Here is a 20,748-nt window from a genome sequence, read left to right as displayed (position 1 = left end):
GAAATAAAGATTTGTTTGATGTTGTGTGTATAGATGAGCTGAACAGACATGGATAACACTATACATACAGTAAATGGAGATGAATTGGCTAGCTTTCTGTTTCCAGAAGAGAACTTTCACAATAATTACCCTGACTTCCTCTCAGTGTGAAATGTCAATACTAAGCTGATCACTGAATCACACCTTCTCTCTTTACATGCTGTGGACAGGCCATGTTTGTGTAAGAAACAAGATACCTGCTAGGCAAGAGCACCCTGGTCATAAAAGACAGATGGTGCTGAAGATATATACATTTTTCTCATTACTCTTTTTCTTAAAGCACAACTTCATTTTAGAGAATTAGTGTTCACAATAAACCAGAACTAAAAAAAAGCAGGGAATTTTATTTCGGGGGCTGTTATAATTACTAAATATAACCAACAAATGCTTTATTATATACGTTGAATATACATTCCATGCTTTCCAGGGTCAGATACCCTCAAAAACTTAAGTACTGTATTTATTGGCGTATAACGCTCACTTTTTTACCCTGAAAATAGAGGGTAAACTGTGTCTGCGTGTTATACGCAGGGTGCTTTGGAAGGTTTTTTCCCTAAATCTTCCCTCTTAAAGTTAGGGTGCGTGTTATACGCCGGTGCGTGTTATACGCCGATAAATACGGTATATGTGCTCCACTGCTGCATCATGCACACTGATTGATCAGCTTAAAAAGGAACATGTATTACTTTTCCCATATCTCCCAACTTTACCTGATAACTTTACCTGATTTTGAGGGACTGTCCCTGATTTGGAACAAAGTTCCTCTCTGTCCCTCGTTCCTCTTCATTTGTCCCTCAGATAATACACGCTATGGTTTATTTCAAAATAAAACCCGCTTAATGTCTCACTCTTATTTTACCGCCCAACCAAGCTGCTTACATACTTCCCAGTCAATGAAAAATATTATTTGTTTCTGTCTATCCCATAATACACTTCATTGCACGATAAAACTTGCCTGGTCTTGTTCTATTTGCTCCATAACAAAATTCTTGTGTATCGTCCCGATGCTATTTTTTTCTACCAAACACATACCTGAAGCCTAGTTTGAATATTTTGGTAATAAACAGAGATGAAGGGGTGCTTGGGGAATGTAGGATTGCGATTCTGAATTTTTTTTTCTTTTACATTGTACTAAACTTTTAAGACAATACATATAAATAAACCTCTGTGTCAATAACCACTTTGTAAAGAGTTTTATTTGTTTTTATTTTTTTTGCTGCTTCTTCAACCCATCAATTCAGGTAAATTATCACTTGATAAAAAAATGTCAGGTGTCGCAGCCAAAACTACCTAAGGAGACCTTTTTCAAGTTGAAATAAAGCAGATTGGGGTGCTACTGTATTTAAACCATGCTAGAAGCTATAAACACATCCAAAATATGTAATGCTAGAATAAAGTGTTGATGGCTACATTTTAAAAGGCACCTCACAAGCATTTAGAAGATTAGTGTTTTTTTTTTCTATATTGTCCTCAAAGTCTCATTAAAATTATCCTATCTCCGCTGTACAATATATATGTATAAAAAAAAAAAAAAGCTTTGGTAAATGTTTTCCAAGGCAGTACGCAACTCCCAATGCCCTTTTTGAAAATAGCTGCCTATTAGACTTGAAAAGGGACAGAATGAGAATGTAGTATCAAGATTCACCCCCATAGACTTTTAATTTGATTCACTGCTAGACTTTAATAGGATTCACTGATTTCAACACACCCACTACAAACTGAACATGGGCAGATTCACCCATCCTTATTCATTAAGAGAAGCTGGCCAGCCTAAACATGTATTGCAATATATGTGAACAATATTTAGTGTCAACATGTCGTCTCACCCTTATAGCGCCAGACATATTACCCTTTTTATTGCATAGTTCAGGAAAATGATCTGAGTCTATATCCCTCGGCCAACTCTGTCTGTCTTCCCCATATTGGCACTATGGGGGTGATTTACTGAAACGGGTGCATCCAGAATCTGGTGCAGCTGTGTATAGTAACCAATTAGCTTCTAGGCTTGTCAAAACTTAATTAAACAAGCTGAAGTTAGAAGCTAATTTGCTACTGTGCCTATCTGCACCAGATTTTGTGTGCACCAGTTTTAGTAAATCTCCCCCTATATGTACATTAAAGTACGCTACAGCATATGCAAGTATGTTTTTGACACTTTGCACAGAAGAGTAGGAACTAGCCACGGATTGATCACTTTGAAACTTTGTATATTGTTATACATGCTTACCAAGATTCTCTGCACATAGGCATATCACTATTTCCATTGTGTAGTGCAAGTCCTTGACCAGACCTGAGTCTGTAGCTCTCAGAATCTTTAGTATTGTGCAGTGGAACATAAGCATATCTCCATTTCCAATCACAAAGAAAAGGACCTCCATACATTGGTAGTGAGAAAAATGCCCCAGGCATTGGAGTTCAGTGGGAAGAATGAAATTACATTGGTGGTTAGTGATTGGAATACTCCCTACATTTGTGACCAGTGAAAATAATATCTCTTACATTGACAGTCAGTAATTAGAAGTCCCCAAAAATTATGGTCAGTGAGAAGATTGCCCCTTGACATCAGGGGTCAATGGGAGAGGGACTTGCTTATAATAGTGATCATTAAAAAAAGCTCCCTTACAGTGTAAAGCCGTGGGATAAAATAATACCCCCTTACACCGAAGGCCAGTAGTAAAAATGTTCCCTTGTATTAATATTTAGTGGGAACAGTCAGCTAAACAGATCATTGGTGGCACTACTAGTTACCTACCTAAAATACATGGCAGCCATTAACCAAAAGTTCATTCCACTTGACTGACTGAACACAGAAAATGCACCCTTTACTACCTGCATACCACACTCACTTTGTAAGCTAATGTCTGCATTTAACTTCAGCTGCCTACATCTGTGGATCTTCTGATAATTTGTATATGCATTTTGTTACTGACAGTGATTTTGCTAGTGCATTTTGTCATCATAAGCTTAATATGAATCACATAATTTATGGCGTGTTCAGTAATTTAAGCGATTGCTGTGAACAACATTGTTATTAACCTTGGTATTACCAGAATACAATCATTTTAGTTATGAACCTGCTTTACAATGCTTTAGAATTCATGAGAAAAATGCTTGTATAGAACCTAAATACAGCAAACAAGGCCACTTGACCTCCCGAAACTGGTGACGGCAATAGACTGGAATCCCCACAGTGGCATACATTAGTTTTCACTAGTCATTTAATCATAAACATTCAATTCAGGCAACATAAGCATAACTTCCATCTCAACAAGAAATATTCTATTAACTTAAAGTTTGGAAATGTCAATTTTAAAACTAACAGAATAACTTGTGAAGCAGCATCATTATTGGCTGTCTTATCTGGAAATGTCAGTACTCACTTGAGATAAATGAAGATGGGAATGAAACCATTAAGTCAAGCTGCTCCAGGCATTCTATTTATTAATAATGTCCCACCGTGTAACTGTGGAAATGTTCTGTCCAAGTGTATCTATATGCAACCAAGAGACTGAAATATTTTACAAACTTAGATAGAAAAAATATGTTTTCTTGTTTAAATAATTTCTCCAGCTGTTAGGGAAGAATCACCTTTTTTCCGATAGGATTTTTTTCTGTCAGAAAAATAGAGAACATGTTCTCTATCTAAGTCTGTCGGAATTTAAGACGGAAAAAGTCAGATGGAGCCTACACATGGTCGGAATATCTGATGAAAAGCTCCCATTGGACTTTTACCATCGGAAAATCCAATCATGTGTACGCGGCGTTATTGGTTCATTAACATGTCCTAAATGATTTAGCTAATTGCACACTTGAGTGCTTGGGCTCCCATCCTGGGACTTCCCTACAGGGTTTAAAAGGAGTTCATTTTCAGAAACCAATCCGTTTCCCTATTGCATTTAATTGATAAACCCTGTTTGGCTCCTATGGATAACTGCTATTGTTTCCTTTAGATTCTGCATATTAATCCCACAATCAATCCAGCTTCTCATCCAGGATTGCAAGGCTCTAGGGAATCTTCTCCTGGCAAGCAAATAGCTCAGTTGCAATAATTACTTATTTTGTGTTTTTATTTGAATAAACATTAAGGCAGACATGTAGGTGTGGCACAGTGTGGTGCCATGGCAATAACTCACACAGCCGGTTGAAATAGATAACTTATATTGAAGTAAGGCAGCAACAGTTCACAATAACTCGGTGGCTACCCAGCTGGGCACATTCACAGTTTCCAATTATTTGAAGAAGTAGGTTGAAGCCGAACTGACAGCTTCTGTTGAGAGGGGACAGAATGTGGCCTGGTTGTTTTGTGCCCAGTCAGGATGGTATCCAGAGAGATGTGACCCTACGCTTTGCTTCCTTGTCAAGAACCTTTCCCTATCGCTATCACTGACCCTAACATATGGGGTTTCTTTCCCTTATCTACCGCCTTACATAAAGCATGTCAAACACAGAGGCCAGAGTCTTAAATAGACCCTGCTACACTTAAGATGGCCACCAGAGTTACATGGGCAGGCAGCATTCAATGAGATCGCTGCCCCAGTGATTAAGGAAACCATAATGGAACTCAATTCCTTTATTGGTGCGGCGCACTGTATGTTGTTTTGTACATTTATAAAAGGTTATATCCATTAGTCCATAAATCAAAATAGTTCTTAGTCCTATTCATGTTTCACTTTCACACCCATGTAATCATGGTGTAAGCACAGTTCATGATTTACTTCCTTCCTCAAAATGTACAGCCTAAGAAGACTAAACAAGACTAATATTTATATACAATTTTGACTTTTTCATTAATAGCATGCCTCTCTATCTCCCAAACACTCCCACTGGCTTCTGTTGTATACAGAAATTAGTGAAAGTCTTGTTGTTGTCTTAGCCTACTCTAAACCAATGGGGGAATAACTGGGTATTGGAGGACAGATGGGAGAGTCGTTGTTTACTGATTATTCACTAGTGATTTATTCATATGCTGAATATTTCATGTTGGTCAGCAGTTTCTGTAAACAATGGCAAAGGAAAAAATTGCTTTAAGTAGGAGGTAGCATAAAAACAAATGGATACTTACAGCAATCAACTGGTATGAGTTGTTCATCATGGCTATCAACATGTTGAGTAAGACAACCAGGGAGATGACATTGTATGTTCCAAACATGGTGGCTCCAACAAATTCTGTGAACTCATGGCGTGCTTTCACATTGGTAACATACAAGTTTAAGAGACCAAACACTGACCAGAACAGAGACTGAAGGGTCTCAAAAAGGCTGTAATACAGAAAAAAATGTGCATCAATAAGTACAGTATCTCTATCATCCATTAACAGATGTCTTTAAAACATAATATGTATACACTAGATGTGTTTATTCGTTTTCGTCCGAATGCATTTTCGTCCGAATTTCTGTATTTTCGTTATCGTTTTAACAAACGAAAACGAACGTGCAGAATCCGAAATATACAACATAAAAAATGCTTTACTTTCGTTTTTATTGCTACAACAGTTCGATATAGATAGGAGACTCGACATGACGCTGACAATAGCAATCTGTGTCTATCGAACCTGTGGTCGAATGTGCCTAACCTAACTCTATTAGTCCAAGATTATTCTACATAGAGAGGAAAGATTCGACATAGAAAGAAAAGATTCAACATTATAGAGACAGTGTTTGGGTAGACCATTCGACATGAACAACAAAGATTCGACGAAGCAGAGAAAAATATACAAATGTCGAATCTGTCATTGAAAACTTATGGCGTCTGTCGAAAGTTCCTAAGAAGATTCGACAATCGGCTAAACTGTATGACGCTGCAATCATACATTTTCGGTCAAATGCTCTGCCCATAGGCTATAGAAGAATTTGAATGTTAGTTGACTAGTAATAATAATTTATAAATATATTACTAGTGTCATACAAACATTATAATTCTTCTATAGCTTGTAGGCGGAACATTCGACCGGAAATATATGATTGCGGCATAGTACAGTTTAGCTGCTACGTTGAATCTTTTTAGAACATTCGACAGACACCATAAGCCTTCAATTGACAGATTCGACCTTAATTCGGATTTTCAGACGAATGCATTCTAGAACGAAACAAAATAAATAAAAAATAATTTCGGGCAAATTTTTGGATGAAAATAAAATTACGAAACAAAATATTTTAGTGTGCACGTCTAGTATACACTCATTAACAAAGGGAAACAGAAGCCTTGACTCTTCAGCAGAAGCAAGTGCACCATTGGCATTTGCACATATGGAGCTACATAAACACACAACAGCAAATTGCAAATTACCCAGGTAACCCAAAGTAATTTTTTTTATAAATCTCTTTATTCATTTTTTTTTCCTATACAAAAATATACATTTCACAGATTACATTTATCTGCTCTCTCTCCGGAGCTTCCATAAAATTCCACTTAACATTCATTTCATCCAACACAAATAACATTTATACATTCATTTCTCCCCCTTTATTTTATGGTGTGGTTTATCCTCTCTTCAAACACTATTTATCCTGAAGCCGTCATGGGATTCTCTATCCAGCTTGCCCACACTCTTTCATATTTCTCCCCATAACCTCTATTGCAATATGTCTCCCTATACAATGGCAAGTTGCTATTCACTAGATTTTTCCAATGTGCCAACAAGGGAGCTTCCACTTTCTTCCAACTTAACACTGTTGTTTTTCTTGTATAGAATAGCAGTAGGCCCACCTGTGTTTTCTTTCCTGTCATGTCTGCACATCTCCAACAATTTTGCGGATTTGATGGGGAAATCTTATATAGCTTATATAGCTTATATGGTATGTAGTAGCTCCTATGTATTATTTGGAATTGTATTAGTTTATCTCAGAGTGGTACTAATATCTGCAATGGGAACCTCCTCTCAATTCTCTTCTACTAAGTTTTGGACATCTCTTGTCCAACATTCGCATAGTTTGCTTATGTCTGACAGTGTAGTCCTTGATAAATGAGTATAGAGTTGAAATTGACTTCTTTTCAATTATTTTCCTTACCGTTTGCGCTAAACCCAGTTCCATTCGTTTTGGGGTCCCCTCAGGGAACTGAGCTACTAAAGCATGGACAAGCTGCATATATCTGAAAGTAGTACTCTATGGTATATTCCAACGTTGCCTCATTTCTGCAAATGAGGAAACATTTTCTCCACGTATTACTTGTGATAGTTTTTTTAACCCAATATTTAGTCCATGCCCCTGGATCTTGAATAGAGTCTAAATGTGGCATATCTGGGTTTCTCCATAATGGAGTATTTGAGGATAATTTGGTTTTCGAATATCCATATTTTTACTGTTGTCATTGAAGGGGTCAAATCCTGCATAGATTTTAGCCCTCTATACAGCAATGCCTGAAGTGCCTCCACCAATTGGACCACGTCCTAATAGCGACAGGGGCAGCGCTACCCATATCTTTAATTTTTTCCTAAACTCCTGTATCACTGGATCCAAGTTCAATGTTCGAAAGTCCTCAACCTGTCGAGATATTATTATGCCAAGGTACTTAAATTCCGTTACCCATTTTAGTGGTAGATTTGGAGCCACGGTATCCTGTGCTCCTTGGTCAATGGGAAATAATAGAGACTTACCCCAATTTACGTTTTGCCCTGTAAATAGGGAAAACATATCTAATAATTTTAAGGCTCCTTCCAGAGATGGACCCACATCTCTCAGGAGTCCTTGAATATTTGGCTAAGTCCTAAGAGCCTCTGCCACTGGCTCTATTGCTATTGCGTAGAGTGCTAGAGAGAGACGGCAGCCCTGCCTCGTGCCTCTGTATAACTGAAAAAAAGATGATAGTTTCCTCCCAATTTAACTGCTGACATGGGTTTCCTATATATTTGTTGTATCCATTTAATGAATACTAATGGGAATCCCATCCTTATGAGTATTTCCCATAGAAAAGGCCACTTGATTGTCAAAGGCGAAGGCCTTTTCTATATCTAGGGAGGCCACCGTCCTAGATATGGTGAGTATGTATATTTGTATATACAGTAACCTACGCAGATTAACGTTCGTTGTTCTCTGTGGCATAAATGCTGTCTGGTCTAAATCTATAATATTTCTAAGCAGAGATTGTAATCTTAATGTTAGTATTTTTGTCAGTATTTTAAAGTCTATATTTAGTAGTGCTATTGGCCTATATGTGGAACATAATTTTGGATCCTTCCTTTCTTTATATATTAAAGTTATATGTGCCTCTCTCATTGAATCTGGAAGGGCCCCTTTCAATAACCCACTTGTGAATACTTCTGCGAGTTTTGCGGCTATTAAAGCTCCATATTTTTTATAGAATTCCACCAGAATTCCATCTGGGCCTGGTGGCTTTTCCCCTGAAAATGTATGTATAATCTCCATTATCTCTTCACTTGTAATTGGGCAGACCAATGCCTCTCTCTCCCTGTCCGACAACCACCCAAGGGCTACCTGGTCCAAAAGGTCCGCTATAATCTCTGGGCGGAAGTCGGAGGGGAGAGAAGAGGCATATAAACTATAGTACTCTCTGAAGGTCTCCAATATCTCCTCAAGTTATTTTACTCTCTGTCCTTTTAAAGTCTCAATTTCTGATATAGTTGTAGCTTGATATTCTTGTTGTGCCAATCTCTCCAAAAATATCCCAGTTTTATCCCCTGCTCAAAAATATTTTGTCTATTTCTATATAATTACAGCCTTGTTATTTCCTCCATGTGCAGATGTAAATCTCTTTGTGCGGCCATCATTAGATCGAGATTAGTACCACTAGAATCTTGACCATATTTTTCCTTTTGAAATTCTATCTGCATTTGCAGCTCCTGTATGCTAACCTTCTGTTTTTTATTACCACTGAAATATTTGAGATATATTGCCCTCACAAAAAAAGGGAGTGGCAAGAAGTGCTGACAGTAGACTGAAGAGAGGGAAGGCTGAGGTGATTGAAGAGAAAGACACAGGTTTCCACACAGCATTACAGAGGGAGGGCTGTAAGCAGAAGACGAGAGAGTGGAGGAGAGGTGACAGGACTGTGGTGAAACTATCTGAAAGAGAGAGCCACACTGTCTAGCGGCACCTGCTAGCCACACTTTTCCTGAGACTACTGTGAAGCCCTTTATACACGATCGGTTTGTCCAATGAAAACAGACGGATGAACTGTTTTCATCGGTCAAACCAATCGTGTGTGGGCCCCATCGGTTTGTTTTCCATCGATGAAAAAAAATAGAACATGTTTTAAATTTTTCCTATGGATAAAAAAACAATAGAAAAAACGATCGTCTGTGTGGAAGTCCAATGGGTAAAAAATCCATGCATGCTCAGAATCAAGTGGACGCATGTTCGGAAGCATTGAACTTAAATTTTCTCAGCACGTCGTAGTGTTTTACGCCACCGCGTTTGGACACGGTCGGATTTTTGACCGATGGTGTGTAGGCAAGACTGATGAAAGTTAGCTTCATCGGATATCCGACGAAAAAATCCATCGGATTAGATTCCATCAGATATCCAATCATGTGAACAGGGCTTGAGAGTGCTGACAGGAGGCTGAGGGGAGCCAGGAACACTGACAGTTACAGGGTTCACCACCGTCCAGCCCAGGCACCTTGTCGTGCCTTATTTTCTCCACTTGTTGATGATCTTCGGTGTGTTTCATGGTATATCTATCACCTTATAATTTTTTTTCTACCCTTTTTTCCTGACGAATACCTTCCAACAATGAGACCCCTTTGATGCTTTGTAAGCAGTTTGAGACTGTCTTTTTTGCTAATAGAGGCAGCTGAGTAAATACTGGTAAAATCCTACTAGAACAGCTGAACTTTATATGGGCTTACCAGAGTAATTTTCCTTGATGGCAGGTGTGTACTGGCTACTATTAACATCACTTTGAACAGCTACATCCCTAATCATAAGAGGGTGTGTACACTTAGGCCAACACATTATTTTATTTTTAATAATTTTTTCCCCACTCAGCAATTTTCGTTTATTTTTAAAAGTTGTTTTTAAATTGTACAGATTTTAGGTCACATTAATGGTCAGTTCGCACCTAAATTGTCCGCGTTCTTTTGAGACACCTGCGCATTCCTGTGTGGTGAGATTTTGCAGCCCCTTGGCCCCCGAATTGTATCAGACTGCAGTAAAACTACTAGTCCATGCATTACTTTTCATAAACACATTGCACTAACACATATAGTATTGTGGTAGCGTATGATTTGGTGCCCACAAACGCACTGCAATACAGTTGGAGACACAGCTGTGGGACCACAGAGCCCAGCCATCCTCACAAGCATTTGTGACTTCTGTTATGGGAGTCCTGGAAAGCTGGTGAGTGAGGGGGCACACAGAGGGGAAAACGGATTGCACAGATTACTTTTTCAGCACTTTGCACCTTATATTTCACAATTGACAAGTTGAAGCTGAATTAGAAAGATTTGAAACTGATGAACTTTCGTAGACTTTGAACTCTTATGGATTGAATTATTATGGTTATGGATTATTGTCATTTATACAAAATTGATTTATATGAATTGATTGCACTATGATAATGATTTATTAGTTAGTAGCACGGTTAGCGCTCTTAATTTTGATTTCACATTAAGGCTGGGTTCACACTACTACACTACTTTCATCCTACTTTGCTCTGTGTTCAATGTTTCCCTATGAGAGCGTCTTGTAGCGTCCTACACAAGTCGGTCCGACTTTGAAAATGCTCCCTGTACTACTTTTGGTCCTACATTGATCCTACTTCAGGCCCATTGAATATCATTGAAGTCGGAGCAAAGTAGTATCCTGTTCATGAAAGTAGGATGGATGTAGGACCAATGTAGGATAAATGTAGGATGAAAGTAGTGTAGTAGTGTGAACCCAGCCTTAAAGACACACACTTTTGAGAGCAGCAACCCAATTAATTTAGTTAATCAGTTTAATCCATTATTTAATTTAATTTCACATTTTATACATTTAGCTCATCCATTAGCGCATGAGCTTACATATGTGTATTATATACATCTATATACTCATTCATTCACAAACGCACTGCGTTTGTGATCTGTGTTTGATGTACCATTAACAATATATTGGCACCCGCAGCAGATTGCAAAGATGATTTCAGCATAGTGCAGAAAACATGCAGAGAACATGCCTTTCTCACACCATGTTCTAGGCTGATCAGTCTATTGTTCTGTAACTACGGTAAGCAAGTTAGTAAATTGGGAAAACAATAGCGTGGCTTTTTTTTTTACATATATGACCTATGGCATGTATGATACCATAGTGCCATCTAAAATTGAATAGGAGAATTGAAAGGAAGTTTTGAGAAAGGCACCACACCCATGTGGGGTTATGTAAAGCATTTTTGTTTAGTAAAAGCTTCCTTGCCTATAACACAAAGTAACCTTAATAGACAAAATAAAAACACCATCCATGCTCATTGTCGAGCCCTGCTGCTGAATTTATGACACAGACAGCGGGACTCTGCCCTGCCACACACTGCCATGTCACAGTATTTGACTGACAGCACTCTGTCCAATGAGGAGAGAGACAGTGTATAAAATGCATTAAGGAGAAAACCCTTAAAGGGTCACTAAAGGAAACATTTTTTTTAGCTGAAATGACTGTTTACAGGGTATAGAGACATAATAGTTAACTGATTTCTTTTAAAAATGATTAAAAATAGATAAAAACAATCATATAATGTACCTACAGTTTAGTTTCGTTTTTGCTGTTGTTTCCTGGTTCTCTGATGTACAGAGCCAGAGAGCCAATAGAGGGCAGTGATGGTTTGTAAAACGAAACTGGATTGGTGCTGAGGGGTTTTAGACACACAGTAATCACACCCCCTTGATTAGTGACCACAGTGAGAAATCTCCCAGTACTGTGGTGATCAGGAAACAGACAACCAGGAAGTGTCCAGAACAGAGAGGAATTACAGCAACATCAAAGCAAAAACGAACAATGAGGACATGAAACCAGGACTGCAGTAAGGTAAAGGAAGCCATTTAGCTAAAAAAATGTCCTTTAGTGACCCTTTAAGGCTTTAGAACCACTTAAATAATTACTCGTTATTGGAATTATTTTTTAAAACGCTTTACAATATAGCCTGTTCAACATCACTTTTTAAAATGCACTTATGGTTCAAGTCTTTGTGTAAGAAGTAGGGACCTACAGTAGCTAATTTTTTGTGTATTTTGTATGTAAATATAAATCATCTGGGTGTAAATCAGATAATACAATTAACCACTGTGATTTATATCACATTACATTATAGCCTGAGTCATAAACAGACTGTCTTGGACACATTTACTGCTGAGCAGTGAGGAACTTAGTAAAAGTGTGAGCTCAGCATCCTTCTGCTTGTCATGGGTAAGTGGCCTGCCATTTTGCCTTGGACATCTCTGCAGCAGCATTGCATGAGGTTGATATTTTGTGTCATGAATCTGCTCACTTTGCTATGAACAGTTTGTGATGGTGCAGATTTGGAAACAGAGTTCACTTGTCAGCACAGACGTCTTCTCCTTGGAAACTGCAAGCTAAAGTGACAAAGGTCTACGGAGACATCCAACGTCATGTTATTTCATAGCTGCTAAAAAGGAAAGGACAATGTTTAGCAGAAATCGGCCTATGTCTGTACAAGCTGAATGAGCACTGCTTAACCCCTCTTATTTAGTGTGAAAGGCCTTCTTATGCTAGCAATCATTTCTGGTGTAAAAGAATGTGAACAAATGAGGTAGCAGAGCTAAAGCATTGAAGGCTCTTTGCTCATAAACTGAGGACAATAAATATACTAAAGAATGTACATTTCTTTTATACAAGCTTTTAAGTAAAAGGTAGATGTCTACTGTAATCAGGCTTACACCACATATTGTACATGCAGAGAGACTCCCATGTCTGCTAATAGGGAAACTGTTCCCAAAGTTTATATACGTAGTGGTTTTTAACATAATCCTTTTTTTTATATAACTTAAAATGTATTATCCTTTTCTAGTAAGTTACCTATGTAATACAACACAATGATGCTTTTAATTCTCTATTTGTGCCATCATATGGTGCTTTAATCTCCTCCTATGCCGCGTACACACGATCATTTTTCAGCATTAAAAAAACAACGTTTTTAAAAGCGTCATTTAAAATGATCGTGTGTGGGCTACACATCATTTTTCAGCTTCTGAAAAACGACCCAAAAAAAAAATTCGAACATGCTGCATTTTTTAACGTTGTTTTAAAAAATGTAGCTTTTCGGGTTGTAAAAAATGATCGTGTGTGGGCTAAAACAACGTTTTAAACCCGCGCATGCTCAGAAGCAAGTTATGAGATGGGAGCGCTCGTTCTGGTAAAACTACCGTTCATAATGGAGTAAGCACATTCATCACGCTGTAACAGACAGAAAAGCGTGAATCGTCTTTTACTAACACGGAATCAGCTAAAGCAGCCCAAAGGCGAATAGAACTTCCCCTTTAGAGTACGTGTTGTACGTCAACGCGCTTTGTTCATAATTTTTTTTAAACGATGGTGTGTGGGCAACATCGTTTTTAATAATGAAGTTGGAAAAACGTTGTTTATAAAGCTCAAGCTGAAGTTTACACAGATGATGGACATGCGGGAAAGTTTTTTTTCATGCCGAAAAATTATCGTGTGTACGCGGCATTATAGTTTTCTGGGCTCCCTCTTTACTTCTTTAATGTAAATCATGTACTTTATAAAGCTCAAGCTGAAGTTTACACAGATGATGCACTGATTCATAAAAAAATTATGACTTAGTTCAAAGGTTCATCTCATGGCTTATTTCAAACACTTACGTTCTGCTTTCTCTATAGATACCCGATAGTGCCTTAAAAATCCTGTTATTATTATATTATTATTCAGGATTTATATAGTGCCAAGTTTGCATAGCACTTTACATTATAAAGCGAGACAGTACAGTTTCAGTACAAATTCAATACAAAGGGGTTAGGAGGGCCCTGCTTCTGGGTGCTTACATTCTAATAGGCTGGGACAAGTGGAAGAAAAGGCAATACATGTGAGTGATGAGCTGATGGGAGAATTAAAATAATTAGTTGTTAGGTTAAGGTGGGATAGGATTTCCTAAAGAGGAGTCTTCAGGGATAGCCTAAAAGTGGACAGAGTGGGAGATAGCCAGATAGATTGCGGTAGAGACATCCACAGGATGGGGGAGGTTCTGGAGATGATCATGGAAAGAGGAGAAAAGGGAGCTTGAAAGCAGGAGGTCTTTGGAAAGAGCAGAGAGGATGGTTTGAGTGATATATTGAGACATGATGGGTGACGTAGATTGGGGCAGAGATGTATATGGCTTTGTATATTGTTGTTCGTATTTAGAATTGTATTTGTTGAGTAATTGGAAGCTAGTGGAGGGATTGGTAAAGAGGGGTAGTGGATGCTGAGTAATTGGAAGGCGAGTGGTTCTGGAAGCAGCTTTCATGATAGACTGAAGGGGAGATAGCTTGTGTTGAGGTAAGCCTATGAGGTGAGTGAGTGAGTTGCTTGATGTTTTTATTGGTTAAAAAGGGGATCACCTAGCACCCTGGAATTAGGGGAAGGACTGACAGTTGTATTATTGATCTTGATGGAAAAGTCAGGAGGGGGCATGGGCAGCGGGGATATTATGAAACAAGCTTTAGAAAGATTGAGTTTGAGGAAGTGGTGTGATATCTATATTAATATGCCAGTTAATAAGCTAGTAATGCAGGAGAGGAGTAGAGACATATATTTGGGAGTCATCAGCATAGAGATGGAATTGTAAGTCATGGAAGTTTATCATCAAGTGACCAAGAGAGGTATTGTAGATGTAGAAGTGAAGTGGTCTAAGCACAGAGGCTTTCATGACCTACAGAACATGAAAGTGAAGAAGAAGGAAGAAGAAGAAGAGACAGAGTTGTAGACAACACTGAAGGAATGCTGTGATTGGTGTTATTTTACTGTCATGCAACTCATTCCTGAAGTGGACTTTCACCCCTTTCTTTCACTTTCTATAATACTATCCCTCCTTCCCTCCTTATTTATAATTTTAAATGCATTTATATTTGTAAGTACCTTTTTTATTTAGCTGACCCTTCACTTCCTGGTTTCTCATTTAGGTGAAAAAATTGTTGCTGTAATGCCTGCCACCTCCTGTGATACTCTCACATGTCACACATTCCATCTGGCTTTGGGGCCACATTGCACATATGTGGTGGTGATTCATCATAGTTGCAAGAGCCCAAAAGAGACAACTTCCTCAAAGAAGATGGTTGCACAGGACCTGTTGCATGGCAGCAGACTGGGGGTTTGCAACAAACAATATGAGATTCTCTGGGCATGTGAATATGTAAAGTAAAAGGGAACTGGAAAAAAGTGTGTGAAACTCCTCTTTAAAACAAGCTTTGGTCTATAGAGCACACATCTCCATTACAAGACAAGGGAAGGCATCAGGGATCCTTCCAGGTGGGCCTTCTGTTTTCGTCATTCGGAAACTTATCAATTACTATACATTATTATTCACATTGCTCTATGAGAGATGTACAAACTTTAGTGTTTCCCAATATGCCCTAGCAGAGATGTCCAAATTGTGTTCATCGTCATAGTGGTGTCTTTATAACAACTGCTTTGTATCACATGTGCTTACGGGTCCCTAACAGCAACTAACAAAATTGGAAGACTTCCAATATGACATTTCAAAAGGCTGCATAGGCATAACTGAACAAAACATTTACTGTTCACAGACTTGTTTTGCTGTCACTGTAATAAGAAATTAATCAGAAAACTTTAATTACATTTTATGTATAACTACATATACTTGTGCTCCAGCAGGCCAGGTAAGAAAGATGTCATCACACACTGCAGTGATTTGATCACGCATCACAGTGATTTGAGATTGTGGACATGTTTCATGTTTTATATGTGTAAAAATAACTGTTGTTTAGGCTGAAAACTCTGCAAGCATAATAATAATATTCATATCCCCCAAGCTCCCTAGCATAGTTGCAATAGTTGCAGCATGTTGACAAAGCCTGATAGATAGCTGTGACTATGGCTGTCCTGCTGCTGCAAGCCACGGAGATAAAGCTACATTTACAAAGGTGGACAACTAGTTAACTGGTCAAATAAGTCAAAAGCAGACACCCTCAGGTGCTTGAACAAAACATTTTATGTCCTCTCTGTCAATCCCTCCACTGACTTCCGCTCGCCCAACAAATTAAATTCAAAATACTAACAATTACCTACAAAGCCATCCACAACTCTGCCCCCAGCTACATAACTGACCTAGTCTCTAAATACCAACCTAATCGTTCTCTTCTTTTTTCTCAAGACCTCCTGCTCTCTAGCTCTCTCATCACCTGCTCCCATGCTCATCTCCAGGATTTTTCCAGAGCCTCTCCAAGCCTATGGAACTCCTTATCCCAATCTGTCTGTCTATCGACTTCTATATTGGCTATATAAAATATGTGGACATTTTCCCAAGAGGCCCATGAGCAAATATTTGAGGGCATGTGCAGATGCCTCAGGCTACCCAGTTTTGATTTCTGTGGCCAGCTAACACATTGTGCTCACTAATATTTATAAGTTAAACTCTGAAGCTGCCTAGAAGTTCAACAGCTTTTTAAAGGATGGTAAGTCAGGAAATCAATCGTTTAGGTGATCCTTTAAATCTTCTAGTATGGGAAAGGAAGTAATAAAAAAGATTGTTTTTGGCATGAATGAACACCGGCTATTAATGCTTTGTTGGTAAAAAAAAAAAAAAAATCACACATTTGCATTGAAGGTCAGTTGCTTACTCTTCAACACCATATAACTCTTAAGTTTTAGGTCTGAAAATAGCATTGAAGGTGAGCAGTTTATCAGCGCTTTATAGGCACTTGGTGATTTATTATACCAAACCTGCTCATAGTCTCCTCATTTGGCTGACAAACTGCTACAATGTTAATAGAAATGACGCCGCAGTCAATATATATGGCTTATGTACAGAATCTATTTTGTGAGTCTCATTTTCCACTACAGCCTGTCAGTAATCATGTTGTGTAGACACCTTGAAACACAGAGCAAAATATGATTTCTACTTGAAGGAAATTCTAGCAAAACATTGAGACATCCATGGCAACTGCCTTTTGTTGGCTACACTGCTAGCATATTTAACAAGCAACTCATAGTTCCCAACTGTCCCTCTTTTGCAACCAAATCCCTCTGTCCCTATTTCCTCCTTAGTCGTTTCTTTTTAGCCTGTTGCATTGAGAACAAGAACTACCAAAAGTATTATTCAGCATGGTACATGCAACCTCTGAATTACTGCATGTTATTTTAACATTTTTATTATATTTCTTATTTTACTCAAGAGATAAAGCTATAATCCTACCACTTTAAAAAAATCTAGTTCAGCCATATCTAGAGTATTTCATCCAATTTTCACTAATCCTCATAAAGCATGTGCTGGAGCAAGTCCAGAGAAGGGCAACAAAGTTAATAAGAGGACTAGAGGACCTCTGTGAGGAGGAACGACTACAAACATTACACTTATTCTCCCTGGAGAAGAGATGCTCGAGAGGACATAATAAATAATGTTTAGCATATGAATTCTTCCTTGCAGAGGTGTGCCCTTTGCCTATCTAGACATGTGCAGAACAGAAAAATTAGTTTTTTTTCCGGATAGATTTGTTATGTTACTACTTTTGTTCCGTTTAGTTTCGTTTTCATTAAATTTAGTTTCATTTTAGTTCAAATTTGTTTTATTTATATATTTTTTAATGAATGCTAACTTTCCAGAATGATTAGAATTTGGATAATTTGAAAAACAATCGAGTGATTCGAATTCTGTATGAAGAAGTATTTGGTTATTAAGCAGTGGGCCAGGAAGCCGGCCGCCCACGTCCTTAACAACCATGAGTCATCATCTGTCAGTGGACTTTCCCACTGAAAAATCAATATAAAGATAACGAATGACGGCAATTGCCGGGCAATAAGAAAATGTTTAAGAAAATGGCCAAAAGAAAACCCACAATTTTTTTTAACCTTTTTCTATTGTCGGGCAATTGCAGGCATTCTTTATATTCATTTGTCAGTTGGGTAGCCACAGATGATGACTCATGGTTGTTAATGATGCGGGCGGCCAGCTTCCCGGCCCGCTGCTTAACAACCAGTTATTTCTTGACACAGAATTAGAATTGGTCGATCATTTTTTGACCGATTTAAACTCTAATTGTTCTGATAACTTGGAATTAGTTAGAAAATGAATATACAAAATACATTTTTACCGATTTCAACTAAAATAATTACTATTCATAACCAAAACTTTGTACGAATTTATATTCGGACCGAAACTAATAGCACATGTCTACTGTATACTTTGTGCTGAATGGTGCCCTTTTTCTCATCTAAGAAAGTTAGGCGGCATGGCAGACTGTGATCAACCACAAGAGTATACAGAGAGTACATACACAATCTGGCCTCAAATAAATAACTAAAGTATCAAATGTAAATCCGCACATAAATCCAGTAAGGCACAGTAGGAAATCATAAAGATTTACATGTGGCCTATATTTAATCCCCACATCCAGTGCAGGAAAATCTCCCCTGGAAAGGCACCCTACCCATGTTGAGGGCAGGTGGTCTGTTATGGCTCAGGAAGGAGGCTGCCCCTTCATTTCATATCCAGCTAAGGATACATGAGCAGAAAAGGATCTGGTATAGATTTAGGGATGGACCCCATACTTTTCCTTGTTTTTTGCATGGGGTCCTCCTTCGAAATCCATACCAGACCCAAGGATAAGGGTCTGATGTGATTTTTTTTTGGGGGGGGGCTGACACTTTCTCTTTAAACCTTACTTAACCTCCCTGGCGGTATGATTCTGTCTGTAATTACGTACCGAAAGCGGTACAATTATTTGCAAGGAAATTTGGCGTTTTATACTGTAGGCCTGTAATTTTTAGGAATAACTCACTTAAATCTGACCAAACAAGAATCTAATGGGCATCCCGGGTATGACATTTTTTTAAAAACAAAATGATAAATTATAATATAATAAATAATTATAAATAATTATAACAAATAATAATATAATTCTAATAAAAATTATTCAATAATGTAATCAACTCAAAATCACTGAAATTTTCTCAGTTGCAGAATTGTCGCTGTCATTATTTTTATTTTTTTATGACGAATTTCCCCACAAATCGCTATCGCACAATTCTGCAAGTGATTATAATTTATTATCGCTGTTTTTTAGCTGATCTAAAACCATTTTTTACATAAAGGGACACTTTTGGTTGCTATGGACAATCTACAGTTTGCAGGCAGAAAAAAAGGTTTTTATTATACAAAAGAACATGCATGACACAGGGCAGACCACTAGGGACAAGGGGGGTGTGTTTTTTTTACATACAGTACTGTAATCTATAAGTATACTGTATGTATTGTGTTTGTTTACGTTTTTGAATTTGGCGCCGATCTCCGCTACCGTGCGTCGTAACATCGCAGGGAACGGAGATCGGCAGCACAGGAGGACGCTGTGTGAATCGAGCGAGGTCCCGCTCGCTCACACAGCGTGGTGACATCGCTGGATCCAGGACAAGGTAAGCCAGCGCACGCTACAGGCTCTGCATAGCTTACCCCGAGCGTGACTCGGGGATACCGATCGCAGCAGAAAAAATCCAACCCGAGTCACGCTCGGGGTTACCGCCAGGGGGGTTGAAAACTTGCTCTCTGCTGAAAATTATAAGTCTAGCAGATCTGATCTCCTTTACCTAGTATATAAAACATTTAGGCTGGGTTCATTCATCTGTGGCGCAGTAACATACATGTACTAACATGCATCTGTTACTGTGCATTACTCTAAAGCAGCCCATTCATTTCAATAACTGTATCAAGTGAAAACACCCACATAAATGAAACCTCCAAAATAGTACCCCCTGAAACAAAAATGAAAAAAAAAATGAAAACCTTTGTTGGCCATACACTATATGAAAAATCAGCCGAAATTCTGTCATTTGGCCAGTTTGTTCGTTTTTCGGCCAGTTAATGGGCACAAAATCATAAATCGTTGGGATGTTTTTGAGCTAAAAAAAAGGAAGGACAAGTTTGGAAATGTTCTGCCGAACGAATGATAAATTGAAAAGTTAATGTTAGATGCTAACTCAAATCAGCAACAAAATACAGTATATTTAAAGACAAAAAAAGCACCAGTGATACCAAAAAAAAAATAAAAAATGCAAAGGGATTGACTGTCCAAAGAGCTTGCAATCATTAGGGCTCATGCACACTGCATCTCCGAGAATCTCAAAGAAGCTGCTACTTCAGGCATTTGAGCTTTTTTAATCTCTCATGTTTTCTGCCTGGAAACTCCCCTCCATGATTACAGGAGTTTACAGACACTTAAGCCCTGTACACACGATCGGTCCATCCGATGAAAATGGTCTGATGGACCGCTTTCATCGGTTAACTGATGAAGCTGACTGATGGTCAGTCGTGCCTACACACCACTGTTTAAAAAAACGATCGTGTCAGAACGCGGTGACGTGAAACACAACGACGTGCTGAAAAAAACGAAGTTCAATGCTTCCAAGCATTGGTCGACTTGATTCTGAGCATGGGTGGATTTTTAGACGATGGACGTGCCTACAAACGATCTTTTTTTTCTTCTATCGGTTAGGTATCCATCGGTTAAATTTAAAACAAGATTGCTTTTTTTTAACCTATGGATAAATAACCGATGGGGCCTACACACGATCGGTTTGGTCCGATAAAAACGGTCCATTA

The 20,748-nt window shown here is 38.3% G+C and overlaps 1 protein-coding gene across 1 annotated transcript in view; it reads right to left on the bottom strand.

Moving 5' to 3' along the window:
- Window positions 1-20,748, bottom strand: part of TRPC5 (transient receptor potential cation channel subfamily C member 5) — a 391,753-nt gene that overhangs the window by 83,318 nt on the left and 287,687 nt on the right. The window contains exon 7 of the mRNA XM_040323870.1: window positions 5,102-5,297. Coding sequence (XP_040179804.1) covers window positions 5,102-5,297 — 196 coding nt within the window. The remainder of the gene's footprint in view (window positions 1-5,101; window positions 5,298-20,748) is intronic.

The sequence above is a fragment of the Rana temporaria genome, chromosome 9 (assembly GCF_905171775.1).
Source record: "Rana temporaria chromosome 9, aRanTem1.1, whole genome shotgun sequence".
In the NCBI taxonomy this organism is placed as follows: Eukaryota; Metazoa; Chordata; class Amphibia; order Anura; family Ranidae; genus Rana; species Rana temporaria.
The sequence above is the reverse complement of the archived record's forward strand: the minus strand, read 5'-3'. Positions and strand labels throughout refer to the sequence as shown.